The sequence below is a fragment of the Heterodontus francisci genome, chromosome 9, assembly GCF_036365525.1.
Source record: "Heterodontus francisci isolate sHetFra1 chromosome 9, sHetFra1.hap1, whole genome shotgun sequence".
Lineage (NCBI taxonomy): Eukaryota > Metazoa > Chordata > Chondrichthyes > Heterodontiformes > Heterodontidae > Heterodontus > Heterodontus francisci.
Window position 1 is genome coordinate 113,291,570 of NC_090379.1, and position 19,267 is coordinate 113,310,836.

Genomic DNA, 19,267 nt, shown 5'->3' on the forward strand with positions numbered 1-19,267 from the left:
ACAAATTGGCTATCGCATTTCCTACATCACAATAGTGATTATACTTCAAAAGTTCTTCGTTGGCTATAATGTGTTTTGGGGCGTCTTGAAGTTGTGAAGGGTGCTATATGAATGCAAGTCTTTCTTTTGTTTAATTTGGCAAGCTTTCTCAGAGTGCCCACAGGGTGAATTTGGGATAAAGATACCATGTACAGAGATTTACTTTCTAGCTCATTTATGCGAGAACTGACCTGGAGGTTCCTGTTGGCAAGACTGGCTTCCTGATTTTGTCCACAGTCTTTCCCACCCCGCCCCCCTCTTTTATTGCCTCTTGAGGTGTTTGCATTACAACAACTGGGGAAGGTGGTACATGAAGCTGCCCAGTCAAAAAAAGTGAAAATTGATTGAGGATGGTCATCTCACCCAACTTTCCAAGTGTTTCATTCACCAACACCAACCTCTGTTGTCTTGATTAGACTGAAGGAAAAGAAGTCACACAGAGAGCTTCATACCTCCAAGTGAAACCTTTGTTTAATATAAACAGGTGTTCTAAGCCACAGTTAAGTATATTAGAGGCTACGTGAAGAGCATAAAATCAAAGTTAGAGTATAGTCAACGTAATAAATGAATTATGATCGCTAGACTTCAGGGGCTTAACACAGTTCCAGGTTTGGTTTAGCTTTTCAAGGTTTGCAGAGTTAACTGGAGAAAATCTGAGCAGTGTTCAGATTTACAAGGTACTGTAGAGCACCCATGTGGACCATTTGAACCATCATGACCAGCTGGGTAGATAAAATTTCTCTAAGCCAACACATGTGGATTGCATTTTGACCATATAATTAATAAGCTTGATGAGAGACTATATATTAGATGCAACTACACAGCAACTCCCTTCACAAGATATGCAAGACACTGATGGATATACCAATCAGAATATCAGTGAACTGTATTCTCCAGTTGAAACACAGAACTGTGCACCTATATGCAAACCCAACTGCAGAGGGAAAAATGCTCACGGTCTTGTCACATAGTACCCATTTTCCCCGGTCACTCGCTGTCCCACCTCAAGGATGCAAGATGTATATAAGAAGCAGACACGAGAACATAAACAGCAATTAAAAGGTAAATTGAGTTATAAACCAAGATTTTATTTATTCATAAAGAATGCTTTAATGCAATTTTACATTGAAGATGTAAATGTAACAATTTTAAAACTATAAAATCATTCTATCTTCCCCAATATAGAAATAACTGAAAGAAAAAAATTATGTATGCCATGTTTAAACTTAAAGTCCAAACCCAGGTTGAGAGCCTATGGAGAGCAGTATCTAAAGCAGAAGCAGGTTTTTAAATGCATGTCCAGTATCACTTTAAAGTTCCTTTCATAAATGACGCAGGGCAGCCTGATAATTGGTTGCATTTCAGATAATCCAGTTAAAAGTATGATTACTCCAAGGATGGCACATACAATAACAATCCATCACAAACAGTCCTGAGGAATACTATGAAGACAACGTATTTTCACCTCAATGTGCCAACTGCAGTTTGCACCACAAATATACAATACGATAAAGAATGCATTGACATGGAACAGCCCTCTCAGAAAGAAGGCTGCGGAGACAAAACAGGATCAATAGCTGATCAAAGTCACTTGCCTACGACACAAACTAAAAACATACACTGACATTTCAAATGGATTTTGAGCAAGGCACTTTGGAAAAACCTCTATGGCAGTATTTTGGTTTTGTATGTGAGGGTTATAATCATTCAATGTCAGTGCATTTATCACAATCATCTCCCTCTCCTTTCCTTACGTAATCAATCTATTCAACTTACCATTATGACCGAATTACAAGGGATCAACCTTTCTTCCTTGCCTGACCCATTTTATCTACACATTCTATGGCTCCAATGTTCTTCTGATGCTGCTCTGTAAGCAGCTGCAAGGAATTATTCTCAATCTCTCAGTTAAGAGTAGCAGGATCAGCCTGGCTGTATCACAGGTGCACAACACAAGCCTGTCCTGTATGCCTGGAGTAGCTTCAGTTCATTTAATTGCCCAAAAATTTACACATGTAACATGCACATTAACCTACATCATTTCATCTGTATAACCTCCAGCACACAAAAATTCTCCACACCTGGTATAAACCACTTGGATAGAGGATGCCTGCCAGGAACAGGGCAATGCAGTACTCATCACAGCAGTCAAGATGACCTTGTCAGTCATGTTTTGCTGAAGATTCTTCTGAAGGAATGTATGCAACTATGGAAGTGGCACAGAGCCTAAGCACTAGCAGTTTGCAGTGGGAAGTGGGATTTGCACCTTATTTCTGGTTGTTTATTTTTGAAGATGATTTAAATGAGCGATTAAAATGGAAGGAAGGCAAATATTATGCATCAATTTCTTTAAGATATTAAAATGAGGGGAGTTTGGTACAATATACTTTTGTATTTGTAAAGCTACAGTGTGATGTGTGAGCAAATGTTTAATCTTCTGCACCAGGCATCATTTGCAAGACAAACATTAATTTTTCATGTTTCACTGGAGTGTAAATTTATCTTTTAAAAAAATCACATATAAACAGAACAAATTATTTTTAGGGTACATAACACACACCCAGTCGGATCACTGAGCTGACAGTGTCAAGGGTCCCACATTCAGTTTGATCACTCAGAGCTGGGGCACAGTCTCAAGTATCAGCAAATAAAAATAGCCAAATTTAACCACATCCAAGCTCCTTTGAGTAAGAAACCTTGCTTAAACTAACAGCATTTACAGTATAGTTCACCAACACTATACTATCTCAAGCTGGAAGACAAGCTAACGACCAATCCAATTAAAAAGAGAAACCTGTAGCATGCAATTAGAAAATCTAAACAAAACAAAGCAGAATCGCATAACTAACTGAACAAAAAGAGGACAACACAGGCTGAGGTAGAAAATACAGGAGCCACATAAGTTACAGACATAAAATACTATAGGCAAGAGCAGTTGAAGTTCAAATGCAACAAAATGAGATTTAACAGATCTCAACAGTATAAAGGAGTGACATCGACGGACATGTTGAATGTAAGAACGTAAATCTTTATGTATTATACACTGCATTTGTCTGGGCCAAAAAGTTTTGCAAAATGCAAATGTTTTAGATATATAATATGCAGCACCCACTTTTAGAAATTTTTGGGAAAAATGCACATTCTGCTAGAGAAAGCAAATTGTTAGTTTAGAAATCAAGCAATGGGAATATGAAGAGACAACTGAAAATCTCACTTCTGTCACCTGTTCCAGAGTCTAAAGCTCAACGGTCTTTGAATTTACAAATACAACTTTTGCGCTGACCCCGCCTCAAAAAAAAGCACATTATTAAAATTAATTCTCTCAATGCAAGAAAAGGGACGCTGCTGACAGTACCAGCTATATTGGCAACAGGAAAATACACAAAGGGGTCTCCAATGAGGTTACTTAATAAAACCCATGCTTGAAATTAGGTTGCCAAGAGAACGGATGACTGTGCACGATTAAACCTTTGCTCATCAGCCTTATATGACTTCAAAATATTTGTTTAAAAACATGTATCTGCTTGGCTCATCATTCCCATTCCCTTCAGGATTTTATCCTTTTCTTACTTAGCCACCAGTCGCATGTTTCCACTCTCCTTTTAGTTTGTGACTGACATTCTGACAAGAGATTACTGATGAAAATTAATGAACAATATCAGTCAATTAGGTCCATACCCACCATCAACACATTCGTAAACTTCTTTCTAAAATTGCTCAGTGCTACAGGCTTCAATTATGAGACTAAACGGACAATTAGTGAAGGCTTTTTTTTAATAGCCTCAACTTTCAATTGGATGGCAGATTTTGTTGCTATCCAGGAGCAGTAAAACTGGAAAATTCAATGAGCCACCCATCACAAGCCTCATTCTTCATTTCAAAACTCTCAACCAACATTCATAAAGTCCCCACACCAACCTCTCTAATCTGCACATTCAAGTAGGTTCTGGTTCACTGCTTTAAATGGAACATTATAAAACATCCAAGCAGTGTGGTCTGAAGGAGAACTACAGTACTAAGATGCCAGCTCTCTGTAGAATGGAATGCATTCCATTAATAGAGGCAATAATTTCCAGATCGGCATAGCATTTTCATAAATAGCATGCAAATTTATTTAAAAATAATTTTGCCCCAATTTCAGTGTAGTGAACAATCTCTCATGCCCTGGAGAAAAAAAAAGTGAGCTGGACAGCATCACAATCTAGTTTACTGCTCCTTTAGCTTGTCTGTTATCAGGAATTGTCAAGATCACGGAGCACTGGATTCTCAGTCGGGATTTACCTTTTATTAGATTCCAGTTGAAGTTGCTTCAGAAACAGGGAGAGCTATGCTGCAAATTTAATGCAGTCTCCTGCCATTCCCCGCAATTCATTTCTAAATGTAAATTTAAAGATGTGCATTAATGGCTTCTATTCCGTTAAATAAAAATGTATTAGTCAAGCAGCTTCGATGGCAGCTATCTGGGGATCTCCAGTACTATAAGTACACAGTGATTTTAAAGACTACCATTGTTCAAATACTGTCCCAGGGAAAAGCGTGCCTACAAGTAGATAATGGCATTACTGCACAACTGAGGGCTTTCTGTAACTAGAGACAAGATTTCCGTGGTTATATAGCCCCTAGGTGGCAGTCACTATTTGTCTCATTCTGCTCTTTAGATAAAGCAACCTCCATGTTCTCAGTTTAGTAAACAGGATAGCCTCTAGCTGAGCTGTCACAGTCTGCCAATTGGAAAAGGCTTAGAATGATGGGCAAGCTATACAATAGGACTGTACATGCTTTATAACCAGTGCTATAAACAGAATTACACAGAACAGCAAAAATAGGCGCAATGGCAATTAAATCAGTCCACAATTTTCTTTTTAAAGAGAACCAGTGATGTTGGTTTTGAGTCAGGTATGACATTGGGTGAAATTCTGGCCAAAAATCCAAAAGGACCAATAGCTGCTGCAACATATAGATAGACTAATGTCAAGACTTACATACAGCGTATCACACTTAAAATTCAGACACGCTTCAGGAAACAATTGGGTCATTATTAAGTAAATATATATATTTTTTAAATCTGCAGCTTTACTATAAATTACCAATACTACCTGGTGATAAAGCTCGAGATGCAGGGTTAACAACTTTGGGAGCCAGATACTATCTGTGGATATGCTCTTCACCAGTACTGTGTGGTCAATTGCAACAACCTGAATCCACTCTCTGCAACTGTAATCAACTGGCTTCTCCCAGGACCGGTCACCACCATTAAGCACCTAGGATCTTCTGCTATGATTCAGCCACTACTCAATAAAGGCTCATTGTAATTCCTCTCAAACTGGTCCTAAAGAAGTTCCAATTTGCACCTAACATTTCTAAGCACTGAATATTTAGCAGCAGTCCCAGTATAGTTGTCACATTCAATATTTCACATATTGCCCTGAAACTGTCTCATAGGCCTGAGCAAATAAAAATATACTTAAGTTATCTATACTTCATAAATGGTGCAACATAAAACAAAGTTTATTCGTGAAAAATCTACATCCGAATCATCAGCACTGAATGAAACTGACCTAAATTAAGGTTTGTTCCTCTACTGCACTGACGTGGCTGAGTTTAAAAATTGAACTTTTCCTAAAATTTCTGGTTGTAAAGCGATTTGCAATATGGTGCATTAACCAATATGATCTCATCAGCTCTCAAATTACGATTTTCAGTACTTCACCCTGTTAAGAAATTATAGAAGATCAAGAACGAAAGTTACACTTCATTGACTTGGCATATTATTTAAATTTGCAGCAACTAACACCAAGTCAGGTAAAATGTTAAAAGGACAGATATGCACACATTCGGTAATTATTCTGACCTTTAATTTTACAAAAATGTCAAATATGTCAACACTTCAAAGTAACTTTTCAGTGCTTGGACTCAGTTTCTTTCCTGCCAGCTGATGCCTGATTTTGGCACTCGATGTTTCAAAAGGCAGTGCAGTTTCAAATATCTGCCTGCTCCCAAATAACCCCCACTCCCACAAGTCTCGAGCAGTTCCAATAAAAATCGAGTTGGAACAGAAGTTTTCCTCCCTCTGCTTTTATTTTCAGAGGGGCAGTGGTTCCAAATTTGAGAGAAGAATGAGTGCATGTGTGACCTCTCAGATCAGACTATTTTTCACTAAAGCAACAGCAAGTGATACAGCTGCACTGAGATATCAGTATCTCATTCCTCTGATGGCATTACCTTGTGTTTTAAATGTGCTGGGAAGCAGTGTGGAATTATGCATGGTGTGTGCCCCTCCTTTCATAATCTTACACTTCCATAATGAAATGGTTAGTAATTTTTGTTTTTGTTGACACCTCCTCCTTGAAGTGCTTTGGGAGTTTTTCTAAGTTAAAATTATAGCATAAATGTAAGTTGTCACTGTAGTTCTGAGTGGTGAATAAACCCCAAAGCTTACCATCCTTACTATGAGCCTGTGTTCCTCTGCAGGGCGTAGCTTACAACACAAGATCAGTCTCCAAAACAAGTAATTCTGAAGCGCAGCGACAAGGGGAGCAAGAGAAGCCGTTAAGCGTGCAAGTAGCACAACTACTTTTAGTACACTCAGCAATGTATGGTAAAATGCATTTGAACACATGACCCCTTTTAACATTGTGCAGCCTCCACATTTTGTTTTGGTCAAGACTAGTGCTCGAATCACCTGTTACAGCAGGAGCCACTATTTAGAGGTAATAAAATGGAATGTTTCTTCCAAATTCAGTTCAAAAGAATTCAGTTACTTTGTTGAAATGAAGTTCACTCTCCCTCCCATGATTCATAGTGTCAGACTGCTTTACAGATCCTGGGATCTGAGAATTGCCTCCTTCTGTCTGTACTTCTGGTACTTGCTGGCCAAGGACAATGCCCCACTGAGTGCAAATGAAACTTTTCCCTCCCTAATTTTTAACCATTATTCCATTACATAAAATATTGGAAGGCAGGAGATATAGTTTGAAAATTTTGGTCACCAGAACCTTTTTCAATGAAAATTGTAAACTGACTAGCAAAAATAAATCAATAAATAAATCTCTCTTTACATTGTGCTTGTGCAGTCTTTATCTTTGACAGCAGTTACAAGTTTAGCACTTATATAATGGGCTCACCCAGTACTGCTATGGTCACACACCAGTATAGTTCACGTCCAAGGGACTGGCTTGAATTATCAACACACCAGAAGCCTCCGGCGAGTGAGTTTTCCCTATTTTGCAGCCAGCTGCCAGATCAGAGTACAGGCGTGAAATGTTTTACACAAGGGATGAAGGCCGTGACAAACACTGAACTGACAGGGCAGTGCACGGTTACTTTCATGGAGTCTACAGCCTGCTCAGGAGCAGAAAGCCCTCCTGCCTTGGTCATCCCCACCAGATTAAATCGGTCTAGATTGCCCAGCCACCCAGAGAGCAGGAACACAATGGGTTGGAGAAAAACAAAGAGGGGTGGACATGAGAGGAAGAGAGGCAAAGTCTCTGTACATCTGAAGCCAGTCAGGACATTTGAGAAACATGAATCTTAAGTAGAGGTTCTCAGTCACATTAATCAGATGTTTGTTGCAGCCTGCACTGCATCACACTCTGAGATGATGTTAGAAGTCCAAGTATCAGAAACTGCAATGTAACCCATTAATCTTTCAGTTAAAATGCACCAGCACTTGAGTTAGCAAAAATGGTTAAGTGCCTAGCTTGGCTTTATATTATATAGAAAATAGATCTCATTTACCCAAATCTATAGCCTTTGCCATTTTCCCCTAGAATTAACTGAACAGCTCTTTCTGCCATCCATTCACCAATTTGTCTCTACTTTAAACTATTAAATGGGCTCAGTTCTTTCTTTGAGATGGAGGTATGAGGTGCCCTGGCAATTCACCGGGCAAATCATATCCTTCGAGTTTTATCTTAATCAGGTGACAGGCCAGAGCAAATTCCTCATCGTCCAGCATTCCATCACGATCATAGTCAGCCAGTTTCCAGACCTTCCCCAAGACAATGTTTGGCAATTTAGACTTGACCATTTCTTTCTTTGCATTGTTCCCGCTGATTTTGCCATTAATTGGTGAGAGCATGTAGAAAATTTCATCGTACTTTGACTTCTCCCTTGCCACAATCCACTCACTCTCATCTACTCCAGCTCCGGCACCTTCACCATACCCTTCATTAAAAGGCCCGTTAAGGTTGCCATCAAATGCCCCGCCCGTCACATCCTGTGCGGGGCGGCTGGCCTCTTCTTGTCGTATCAGGTTCATCAGTTCGGCAATGTGATTGGCCAACATTTCATCCACTGCCTCCAGCAACTTGGGTTTCAGAGTACGAAACTTGTTGAAGTCACAGGAATGCAGCATTTCCTGGCAAAGCAAAAAAAAAGTTAAACATTAAATAGCAACAAAATCAAGTCAGTCCTGGGACCCATCCTTTTCATACGCTTAATAGAGAAACTACAGAATTTGATGAGCCAGGTGCCAGTTTACAAAGAGTATCACCTACTCAATAAAGCTCTGGATACTTATTATTACAGTCCTATGGAGAATAAAAACAAAGTGCTGGTAAAACTCAGCAAGTCTGGCAGCATCTGTGCAGAGAGAAGCAGAGTTAACGTTTCAGGTCTGTGACCTTTCATCAGAACTGGCAACAGGTTTTAAGCAATGTTCAGCACCATTCATGACTCCTCAGATACTGAAGCAGTCCGTGTAGAAATGCAGCAAGACCTGGACAATATCCAGGCTTGGGCTGATAAGTGGCAAGTAATATTCGCGTCACACAAGTACCAGACAATGACCATCTCCAATAAGAGTGAGAATCTAACCATCTCCCCTTGACATTCAACAGCATTACCATCGCTGAATCCCCCACTATCAACATCCTAGGGGCTACCATCGACCAGAAACTGAACTGGAGGAGCCATATAAATACAACAGCAGGTCAGAGGCTAGGAATCCTGAGGCGAGTAACTCACCTCCTGACTCCCCAAAGCCTGTCCACCATCCACAAGGCACAAGTCAGGAGTGTGATGGAATACTCTCCACTTGCCTGGATGGGTGCAGCTCCAACAACTCTCAAAAAGCTCGACACCATCCAGGACAAAGCAGCCCGCTTGATTGGCACACCATCTACAAACATTCACTCCCTCCAACACCGACACACAGTGGCAGCAGTGTGTACCATCTACAAGATGCACTGCAGCAACGCACTAAGGCTCCTTAGATAGCACCTTCCAAACCCGCTACCTCTACCAACTAGAAGGACAAGGGCAGCAAATACATGGGATCACCACCACCTGCAAGTTCCTCTCCAAGTCACACACCATCCTGACTTGGAACTATATCGCCGTTCCTTCACTGTCGCTGGGTCAAAATCCTGGAACTCCCTTCCTAACAGCACTGTGGGTATACAAACCCCAAATGGACTGCAGCGGTTCAAGAAGGCAGCTCACCACCGCCTTCTCAAGGGCAATTAGGGATGGGCAATAAATGCTGGCCTGGCCAGTGATGCCCACATCCCATGAATGAATAAAAAAAGCAAGTTAAGTGGGGGTGGGTGGAGGGAAGAAAGAGAACAAAAGGGAAGGTGTGTGATAGGGTAGAGGGCAGGAGAGATTAAATGACAAAGATGTCATGGGACAAAGGCAAAGGGTGTGTTAATGGTGTGGTGAAAGACAAAGCATTAGTCCAGAGTGTGTGTTAATGACAGAATAATGAACAGCTCTGTCCAAAAGCATGAACATTTAAAAGTTTAAGGCAGACCCATGGTTAAAAAATAAAATAAATTAATAAAAAGGCCAGTCATGCTCTGAAATGATTGAACTCAAAGTTGAGTCCGGAAGGCTATAGAGTGCCTAATCGGAAAATGAGGTGCTGTTCAAGCTTTTTTTGGGCAGAGCTGTTCATTATTCTGTCATTAACACTCTCTGGATTAATGCTTTGTCTTTCACGACACCATAAGCACTCCCTTTGCCTTTGTCCCATGACATCTTTGCCATTTAATCTCTCCTGCCCTCTGCGCTATCACACAACTCCCCTTTTGTTTTCTCCCACCCACCCCTCACCTCCCACTTCACTTGCTAAAAACCTATTACATTTCTAACCTTTGCCAGTTCTGATGAAAGTTCACAGAACTGAAACATTAACTCTGCTTCTCTCTCCACAGATGCTGCCAGACCTGCTGGGTATTTCCAACACTTAGTTTTTATTTCAGATTTCCAGCATCCACAGTATTTTTCTTTTATTTTACTGTTCGAACTGGTGTTAGACTAGGTGCATTTAATAGAAAGTTATATAAAACAGAAAGGACTAGATGGTTATGCTGATAGGAATAGATGAAGAGGGATGGGAGGAGGTTCATGTGCAGCGTGAACAAGCTAAGCCGAATAGCCTGTTTCTGTGCTAGTCATCCAATGTAATTCTATGTATATACTACTGGTCTTGGAGAGGTAAATGCAGAACTGATGGCAGATTTACAGACCAGACTTACACTATTACTCACATGTTACTCTCTGCCCTGGGAAATGCATCAGTGCCTCTGCAGAACTATACCCACTACAAAAAATGGCAGATATTTGATAGGAAAGAGCCAATGGGATATCTAATCTAAAATGCACTTTCCAATTTATTCTTGGAAATGTTGGAAGACTGCAATTATGCATTTTCTGCCATAAGATCAATATATCGATCTGACTCCAGAGCTATACACATTTTGCATTAATGTACATCCAAAACTATGACTAGCTCAGAAAATTCATGACAATAACTGACTTATAACAAGTTTCTCTGTCTCACCTGTTCTGATGATGCCACCTTCCATACCAGTGCTTTCAATATATATCTTTTTCCTGAACTGAGAATTTCCCTCCACTGTGCTGACAGAGCTCTCAATCACATCTGCTCCATTTCTTCCTCGAATGACCATGATAGGGCTTCCCTTATTCTTGCCTCCCATCCCACCAGCCTCCAGTCAACCGACCATCCTCCGCCATTTCTGCCACCTCCAGCATGATGCTGCCATCAAACATACCTTCCACTTTCAACATTCTGAAGGCATTGTTCCCTCCACAATAACCTGTCCACTCTTCAATCACTCACAACACACCCTCCCCTTCCCATCCAAACCCAGGAGATGCAATACCAGCCCTTTTCTCTTCCAACCATCCAGGCCCCCAAACACTCTTTCCAGGTGAAACAGCAATTTACTTGTACTTCCTTCAATTTAGTATACTGTGTTTGCTGCTCACAACGTGGTTGTCCCTACAAACTTAGCAAACGAAACGCAGATTGGGCGATCACTTTGTGGAATACCTCCGTTCAGTCCACAAGCTTGAGTGACCCTGAGGTTCTGGTCACCCATCATAGCGTTACACAGCACATTTTGATTCTCCGCTCCACTCACTCTCATCTCATCCTCCTATACTGATCCACAACTTAGTACACTGTTCGGTGCTCACGATGCAGTCACCTGTACATTCTCGTGAACAAAACAAACTAAGCAGGTATGAGGGGCAAGTGGGCCAGAGTAGGTTGGGAAGCTAAATTAAAAGATATGATGGTAGATAAGCAATAGCTTAACATTTAAAGAATTTGCAATTCACAACAAATATACATTTCTTTAATAAAATTCTCATGGGATAAAAATGGTCCAACTGTGGCTAACAAGAGAAATTAGAGATAGTATCAGATTAAAGGAAGGGACATATAATGTTGCCAGAAAGAGTAGCAAGCCTGGGGATTGGGAGAATTTTAGAACTCAAAGGATGACCAAGAAATTGACAAAAAAAGAGAAAATAAGACAGGAGAGTGAACTAACTGGAGACATAAAAAGATAGTAAAAGCTTCCATAAATATGTAAAAAGAAACAGATTAGCAAAGTAAATGTGGGTCCCTAACAGGCAAAGGAGAAATTATAATGGGGAATAAGGAAATAGCAAAGGCATTAAATACTTTGCAGTTGTTTTCACAGCAGAAGACAAAAAAAATTCCAGAAGTAACGAGGAGCCAAGGGTCAAGTGAATTTGAGTATTAGTAAAGAAATAGTACTGGAGAAATTACTGGGACTAAAAGCTGACGAATCCCCTGGTCCTGATGGCCTACACCCTACAGTTTTAAAAGATCCTATTTCCTATGATTCTATGATCCTATAAGTGGCTACAGAGATAGTGAATGTGCTGGTTTTGATTTTTCAGCATTCCCCAGATTCTAGAATGGTCTCCGTGGATTGGAAGGTAGCAAACGCAACCCTGCTATTCAAGATGGGAGGGAGAGAAAACAGGGAACTACAGACCAGCTAGCCTGGCAACAGTAGTAGACAAAATGCTAGAATCTATTAATAGGAAGGTGATAGCAGGCCACTTAAAAATCATAATATGATTGGGCAAAGTCAACACGAATTTATGAAAGAGAAATTGTGTTTGAGTTTGAAGTTGTAACTAGCAGGGTGTATTTAAGGTTTTCAAAAATTATTCAAGTAACATCCCAGTATTAGCTGTAAGTCAGGAAATGGAAGGGAGGGAGGGACTCAAGAAAATTACAATCACCAGGGAAGTGGTACTGAACAAATTGTTGGAGCTGCGGGCTGACAAGTCCCAATGGACTTCATCCTAGGGTGTTAAAAGATGTGGCTATTGAGATAGTTGATGCATTAGTTTTTATTTTCCAAAATTCCTTAGATTCGGGGAAGGTTCTGGTAGATTGGAAAATAGCAAATGTAACTCTTTTATTCAAAAATGGAGGGAGACAGAAAGCAGGAAACTACAGGCCAGTTAGCTTAACATCTGTCTTAGGGAAAATGTTAGAAGCTATTAAAGATGTTATAGCAGGGCATTTAGAAAAATTCAAGGTAACCAGGCAGTCAACATCGTTTTGTGAAAGGGAAATCATGTCTAACCAATTTATTGGAGTTCTTTGAGGGAGTTACATGTGCTGTGGATAAAGGGGAACCAGTGGATGTATTGTACTTAGATTTCGAGAAGGCATTTGATAAGGTGCCACATCAAAAGGTTATTGCTGAAAATAAAAGCTCATGGTGTAAGGGGGGGGGAACATATTGGCATGGATAGAAGATTGGCTAGCTAACAGGAAACAGAGAGTAGGCATAAATGCGTCATTTTCTGGTTGGCAAGATGTAACGAGGGGTGTGCCACAGGGATCAGTGTTGGGGCCTCAGCTTTTTACAATTTATATAAATGACTTAGATAAATGAACCGAAGGTATGGTTGCTAAATTTGCTGATGACACAAAGATAGGTAGCAAAGTAACTTGTGAAGAGGACATAAGGAGGCTACAAAGGGATATAGATAGGTTAAGTGAGTGGGCAAAGACCTGGCAAATGGAGTATAATGTGGGAAAATATGAAATTGTCCACTTTGGCAGGAAGAATAAAAAAGCATATTATCTAAATGGTGTGAGATTGCAGAGCTCTGAGATGCAGAGGGATCTGGGTATCCTAGTGCATGCATCGCAAAAGGTTAGTATGCAGGTACAGCACCTCATTAAGAAAGCTAATAGAATGTTATCATTTATTGTGAGGGGAATTGAATACAAAAGTAGGTGGTTATGCTTCAGCTATAGAGGGCATTGGTGAGACCACATCTGGAGTACTGTGTACAGTACTGGTCTCCTTATTTAAGGAAGGATGTAAATGCGTTGGAGGCAGTACAGAGGTGGTTTACTGAACTAATATCTGGAATGGGTGGGCTGTCTTATGAGGAAAGATTGGACAGGCTAGGCATGTATCCGCTGGAATTTAGAACAGTAAGAGGCGACTTGATTGAAACATATAAGATCCTGAGAGGTCTTGACAGGGTGGATGAAGAAAGGATCTTTCCCCTTGTGGGAGAATCTAGAACTAGGGGTCATTGTTTAAAAATAAGGGGTCACCCATTTAAGACAGAGATGAGGAGAAATTTTTGCTCTCGGAGGATCGTGAGTCTTTGGAATTCTCTTCCTTAAAAGGCAGTGGAAACAGAGTCTTTGAATACTTTTAAGGCAGAGGTAGATAGATTTTGATAAGTAAGCAAGTAAGACGTCCCAAGGGAAAGCAGCAACAGCCACGTTCGTGGCACCAGAGGGCTCTGCTGCACAGCAGGCGAGGAAAAGGGGTGGAAGAGCAATAGTGATAGGGGATTCTATCGTAAGGGGTGCAAATAGGAGTTTCTGTGGCTGCAAACAAGGCTCCAGAATGGTATGTTGCCTCCATGGTGCTAGGATCAAGGATGTCTCAGAGCGGCTGCAGGACATTCTGAAAGGGGAGGGTGAGCAGCCAGAGGTCATGGTCCATATTGGTACTAACGACATAGGCAGGAAGAGAGATGAGGTCCTGCAAAGTGAATATAGGGAGTTAGGCAGAAGGTTAAAAGCAGGACCTCTAGGGTTATAATCTCAGGATTACTCCCTGTGCCACGTGCTAGTGAGGGTAGGAATAGGAGAATAAGGCAAATGAATGAGTGGCTGAAGAGCTGGTATAGGCAGGAGGGCTTCAGCTACTTGGATCATTGGAATCTCTTCTGGTGCAGAGGTGACCTGTACAAGGAGGACGGGTTGCATCTAAACTGGAGGGGGACCAATATCCTTGCGGGGAGGTTTGCTAGTGCTACTCGGGACGATTTAAACTAGTCTGGCAAGGGGGTGGGACCCAAAGTAGTAGTCTCTCCGATGAGATAGTTCAGGCAAATGTACAGGTTAAAGCAAGTAAGTCCAGTAGGCAGGCTGGGCAGGGGCAGGACAGGGAGCATGGAAGGTATGGTAGGCTAAACTGGATTTACTTTAATGCAAGAAGCCTTACAGGTAAGGCACATGAACTCAGAGCATGGATCGGTACATGGGATTGTGATATTATAGCTTTTACAGAAACATGGTTGAGGGATGGGCAGGACTGGCAGCTCAATGTTCTGGGGTACTGATGCTTCCAGTGTGACAGAGGTGGAGGTAAGAGAGGAGGGGGAGTTGCACTATTGATTAGGGAGGACATCACGGCAGTACTTAGAGAGGATATCCTGGGGGGAATGTCCAGCGAGGCCATATGGGTAGAACTTAGAAATAAGAAAGGGGTGATCACTTTGATGGGATTATACTATAGACCCCCCAATAGTCAGAGGGAATTGGAGGAGCATATATGTAGGGAAATCACAGATAGGTGTAGGAATTATAGGGTTGTAATAGTAGGTGATTTTAACTTCCCTAATATTGACTGGGACTGCCTTAGTGCTAAGGGATTTGTTAAGTGTGTCCAGGATAGTTTTCTGAAGCAGTATGTGGATGGCCCTACTAGAGAAGGGGCTACACTCGACCTCCTCTTAGGAAATGAGGCTGGGCAGGTGGTTGATGTGTCAGTGGGGGAGCACTTTGGGACCAGTGACCATAACTCTATTAGCTACAAGATAGTGATGGAAAAGGATAGGACTAGCCCTCAAGTTGAAGTCCTAAATTGGAGGAAGGCTAATTTCGATGGCATCAGACAGGAACTCTCAAAAGTTGAATGGGAGAGGCTGTTTACAGGTAAAAGGGACATCTGGCAAGTGGGAGGCTTTTAAAAGTGAGATAGGAAGAATTCAGGGCCAGCATGTTCCTGTTAGATTGAAGGGCAAGGCTGGCAAGTTTAGGGAACCTTGGTTGACGAGGGATATTGAGGGTCTGGTCAGGCCAAAGGAGGCATATGTCAGGTATAGGCAGCTAGGATCAAGCAAGTCCCTCGAGGAGTATAGGGGATGTAGGACTACACTTAAGAAGGAAATTAGGACGGTGAAAAGGGGCCATGAGATTTCCCTGGCAGATAAGATAAAGGAGAATCCTAAAAGATTCTATAAGTATATTAAGAGTAAAAGGGTAGCTGGAGAGAGAGTAGGTCCCCTTAAGGATCAATGTGGTAATCTATGTGTGGAGCCACGGGAAATGGGCGAGGTCTTAAATGAATACTTCTCGTCTTTATTTACCATGGAGGTGGTCATGGAAGCTAGTGAGTTCAAGGGAAGGAACGGCAATATCCTGGAGCATATCAACATTACAAAGGAGGTGGTGTTGGAGGTTTTGAAGCGCATTAAGGTGGATAAATCCTCAGGGCCTGACCAGGTGTATCCTAGGATACTATGGGAAGCAAGGGAGGAGATTGCTGGGGCCCTGGCAGAGATTTTTGTATCATTGTTAGCTCGGGGTGAGGTACCCGAAGACTGGAGGATAGCTAATGTTGCGCCTTTATTTAAGAAGGGCAGCAGGGATAAGCCAGGGAGCCTTACATCAGTGGTGGGAAAGTTATTGGAAGGGATTCTGAGAGATAGGATTTATATGCATTTGTAAAGGCAAGGTCTGATTAGGAATAGTCAGCACAGCTTTGTGCGTGGGAAATCATGTCTCACGAATTTGAGTTTTTTGAGGAGGTGACCAATAGGATTGACAAGGGCAGGGCGGTGGACGTTGTCTACATTGTCTTTAGCAAGGCCTTTGTCAAGGTCCTGCATGGTAGGCTGGTCCGGAAGGTTCGAACACATGGGATCCAAGGTGAGCTAGCAAATTGGATACAAAATTGGCTTGGTGATAGGAGGCTGAGGGTGGTAGTGGAGGGTTGTTTTTCAGATTGGAGGCCGGTGACCAGTGGTGTGCCGCAGGGATCGGAGTTGGGCCCTCTATTGTTTGTCATAGATATTAATGACTTGGATGTGAATGTAGGGGGCATGATTAGTAAGTTTGCAGATGACACCAAAATTGGTGGTATAGTGGACAGTGAAGGCGGCTGTTTAAGGTTACAACAGGATATAGATCAACTGGGAAAGTGGGCAAGGGAGTGGCAAATGGAATTTAACGCAGACAAGTATGAAGTGATGCATTTTGGGAAGTTAAACCAGGGCAGGACTTATACAGTGAATGGCAGGGCCCTGGGGAGTGTTGTTGAGCAGAGACACCTTGGGGTGCAAGTACATAGTTCTGTGAAAGTGGCAACACAGGTAGACAGGGTGAAGGTGTATGGCATGCTTGCCTTCATTAGCCGAGGCACTGAGTAGAAGAGTTGGGACGTCATGTTACAGTTGTACATAACGTTGGTTAGGCCGCATTTGGAGTAGTGTGCGCAGTTCTGTTCGCTGCACTACAGGAAAGATGTGATTAAGCTAGAGAGGGTGCAGAAAAGATTCACAAGGATGTTGCCTCGTTTAGAGGGCTTGAGTTATAAAGAGAGATTGGATAGGCTGGGTCTGTTTTCCCTGGAGCGAAGGAGGCCAAGAGGGAACATGATAGAGGTATATAAAATTATGAGAGGCATAGATAGGGTAGATAGCCTGAGTCTGTTTCCTATGGTAGGGGTGACTAAAACTAGAGGGCATAGATTTGAGGTGAGAGCGAGGAGGTTTAAAGGGGATCAAAGGGATAAATATTTCACACAAAGAATAGAGGGTATCTGGAATGAGCTGCCAGAGGTGGTGGTGGAGGCAGGAACAGTAGCAACATTTAAGAAGCATCCGGACAGGTACTTGAATGAGCAAGGCATAGAGGGATATGGAATTAATGCAGGCAGGTGGAATTAGTATAGATAGGCAATATGATTGACATGGATGCGGTGAGTCAAAGGGCCTGTTTCTATGCTGTACGACTCTATGACTTAAGTGGGTGGAGGGTTATCGGGGTAGGTGGAAATGTGGAGTAATCAGTTCAGCCAAGAACTTATTGAATGACGGAGCAGGCTCGAGTGGCCTACTCCTAATTCATATGTTCCTATGTAGGTTATTACACAAAATGAAGGCTCATGGGATTGGGGGTAATACATTAGCATGGAATGAGGATGGGTTAATGGACAGAAAACAAAGACTAGGAATAAAGAGATCTTTTTCTGGTTGGCAGGCTGTAACTAATGAAGCACCAGAAGGATCAGCTATTTACGATTGATATTAATTGATGTCTCCAAATTTGCTGACAATACAAAGTTAGGTGGGAAAGTAAGCTGTGAGGAGGACGCAGAAAGGTTGCAAAAGGATTTAGACAAATTAAGTGAGTGGGTACGAAAGTGTTAGTTGGAATATAATGTCGAGAAGTGTAAAGTTATCCATTTTGGTAAAAAAAAAACTCTACTTTTTTTTATTTTTCTTAAATGGTGAGAGATGTTAAACTTCAGAAAGCTTGTTACTGAAGGATAATGCTGCAGCCTGTCTTTACTCAGTTTCAGATTTATTGTACAGAGTAAAAGGACTGCAAACATCTAGCTCCTCACTCAAAGCCCTCCACCAGTCTCAGTAAGTGTCTGCTAAAAAGTGCTCAAGACAAGCCCCAATTAACACCCTTCATCTGCATATAATCAGACAATTGATGCACAATTAACAGATTAACAAGAGACTGGGAAATGTTGGTACTCAGAGGGACCTGAGCATTCTTGTAAGCAAATCATAAAGTTAACATGCCAGTATAGCAAGCAATTAGGAAAGCAAATGATATGTTAGCTTTTATTACAAAGGGATTGGAGTTTAAGAGTAAAGAAGCCTTACTGCAATTGTACAGGGCTTTGGCGAGACCACATCTGAAGTACTGTGTGAAGTTTTCGTCTCCCTACCCAAGGAAAGTTACTAGCCTTAGAGAGGGTGCAACACAAGTTCACTAAACTGATTCCTGGATTGTCCTATGAAGGGTGATTGAGGAGACTAGGCCTACATTCCCTAGAGTTTAGGAGAATGAGAAGTTATTTGATTGAAATATATAAGATTCTTAGAGGAATTGACAGGGTAGATGCAAGGTGGATGTTTTGCCTGATTGGAGTGTCTAGAACTAAGGGTCACAGTCTCAGAATAAGGGGTCAGTCATTTAGGACTGAGATAAATGAGAAATTGTGAATCTTTGGAATTCTCTACCTGGTAGTATGGATGCTCAGTCATTGAGTATATTCAAGTCAAAGATCCATAGATTTTTGGATACTAAAGGAATCAAGGGATGCAAGCATAGTGTGGGAAGGTGTAGATAAAGATCAGCCATGATGGTGGAGCAGGCTCGAAGGGCCAAATGGCCTACTTCTGCTTCTATTTCTTATGTTAAGTGGTGACTCCTTTCAACAAAGTCTACATTTAATTCCAGAAACAAGAGGATGTGCAAAGGAACTCCCACAACCAAGAAAAATGCGTCATTATTTGACCTTTAAAGCAGTGCCAAAGCACGGCCATTGTCTTCTCCCATTCTTTACTGCAGTGTGTTTACTCCAGAGACTGTGTCATGAATTATTCCCAAACTTTTCAAACAATTTCACTGTGCTGACTGCAGGCTCCA

At 41.6% G+C, this 19,267-nt stretch overlaps 1 protein-coding gene across 1 annotated transcript in view; it reads right to left on the reverse strand.

Annotated features, from left to right (window-relative positions):
* Positions 1 to 1,106: 1,106 nt before the first annotated feature.
* LOC137373990 (EH domain-containing protein 3-like) overlaps positions 1,107 to 19,267 on the reverse strand; it is a 90,490-nt gene continuing 72,329 nt past the window's right edge. The window contains exon 6 of the mRNA XM_068039708.1: positions 1,107 to 8,398. Coding sequence (XP_067895809.1) covers positions 7,877 to 8,398 — 522 coding nt within the window. The 3' untranslated portion in view covers positions 1,107 to 7,876. The remainder of the gene's footprint in view (positions 8,399 to 19,267) is intronic.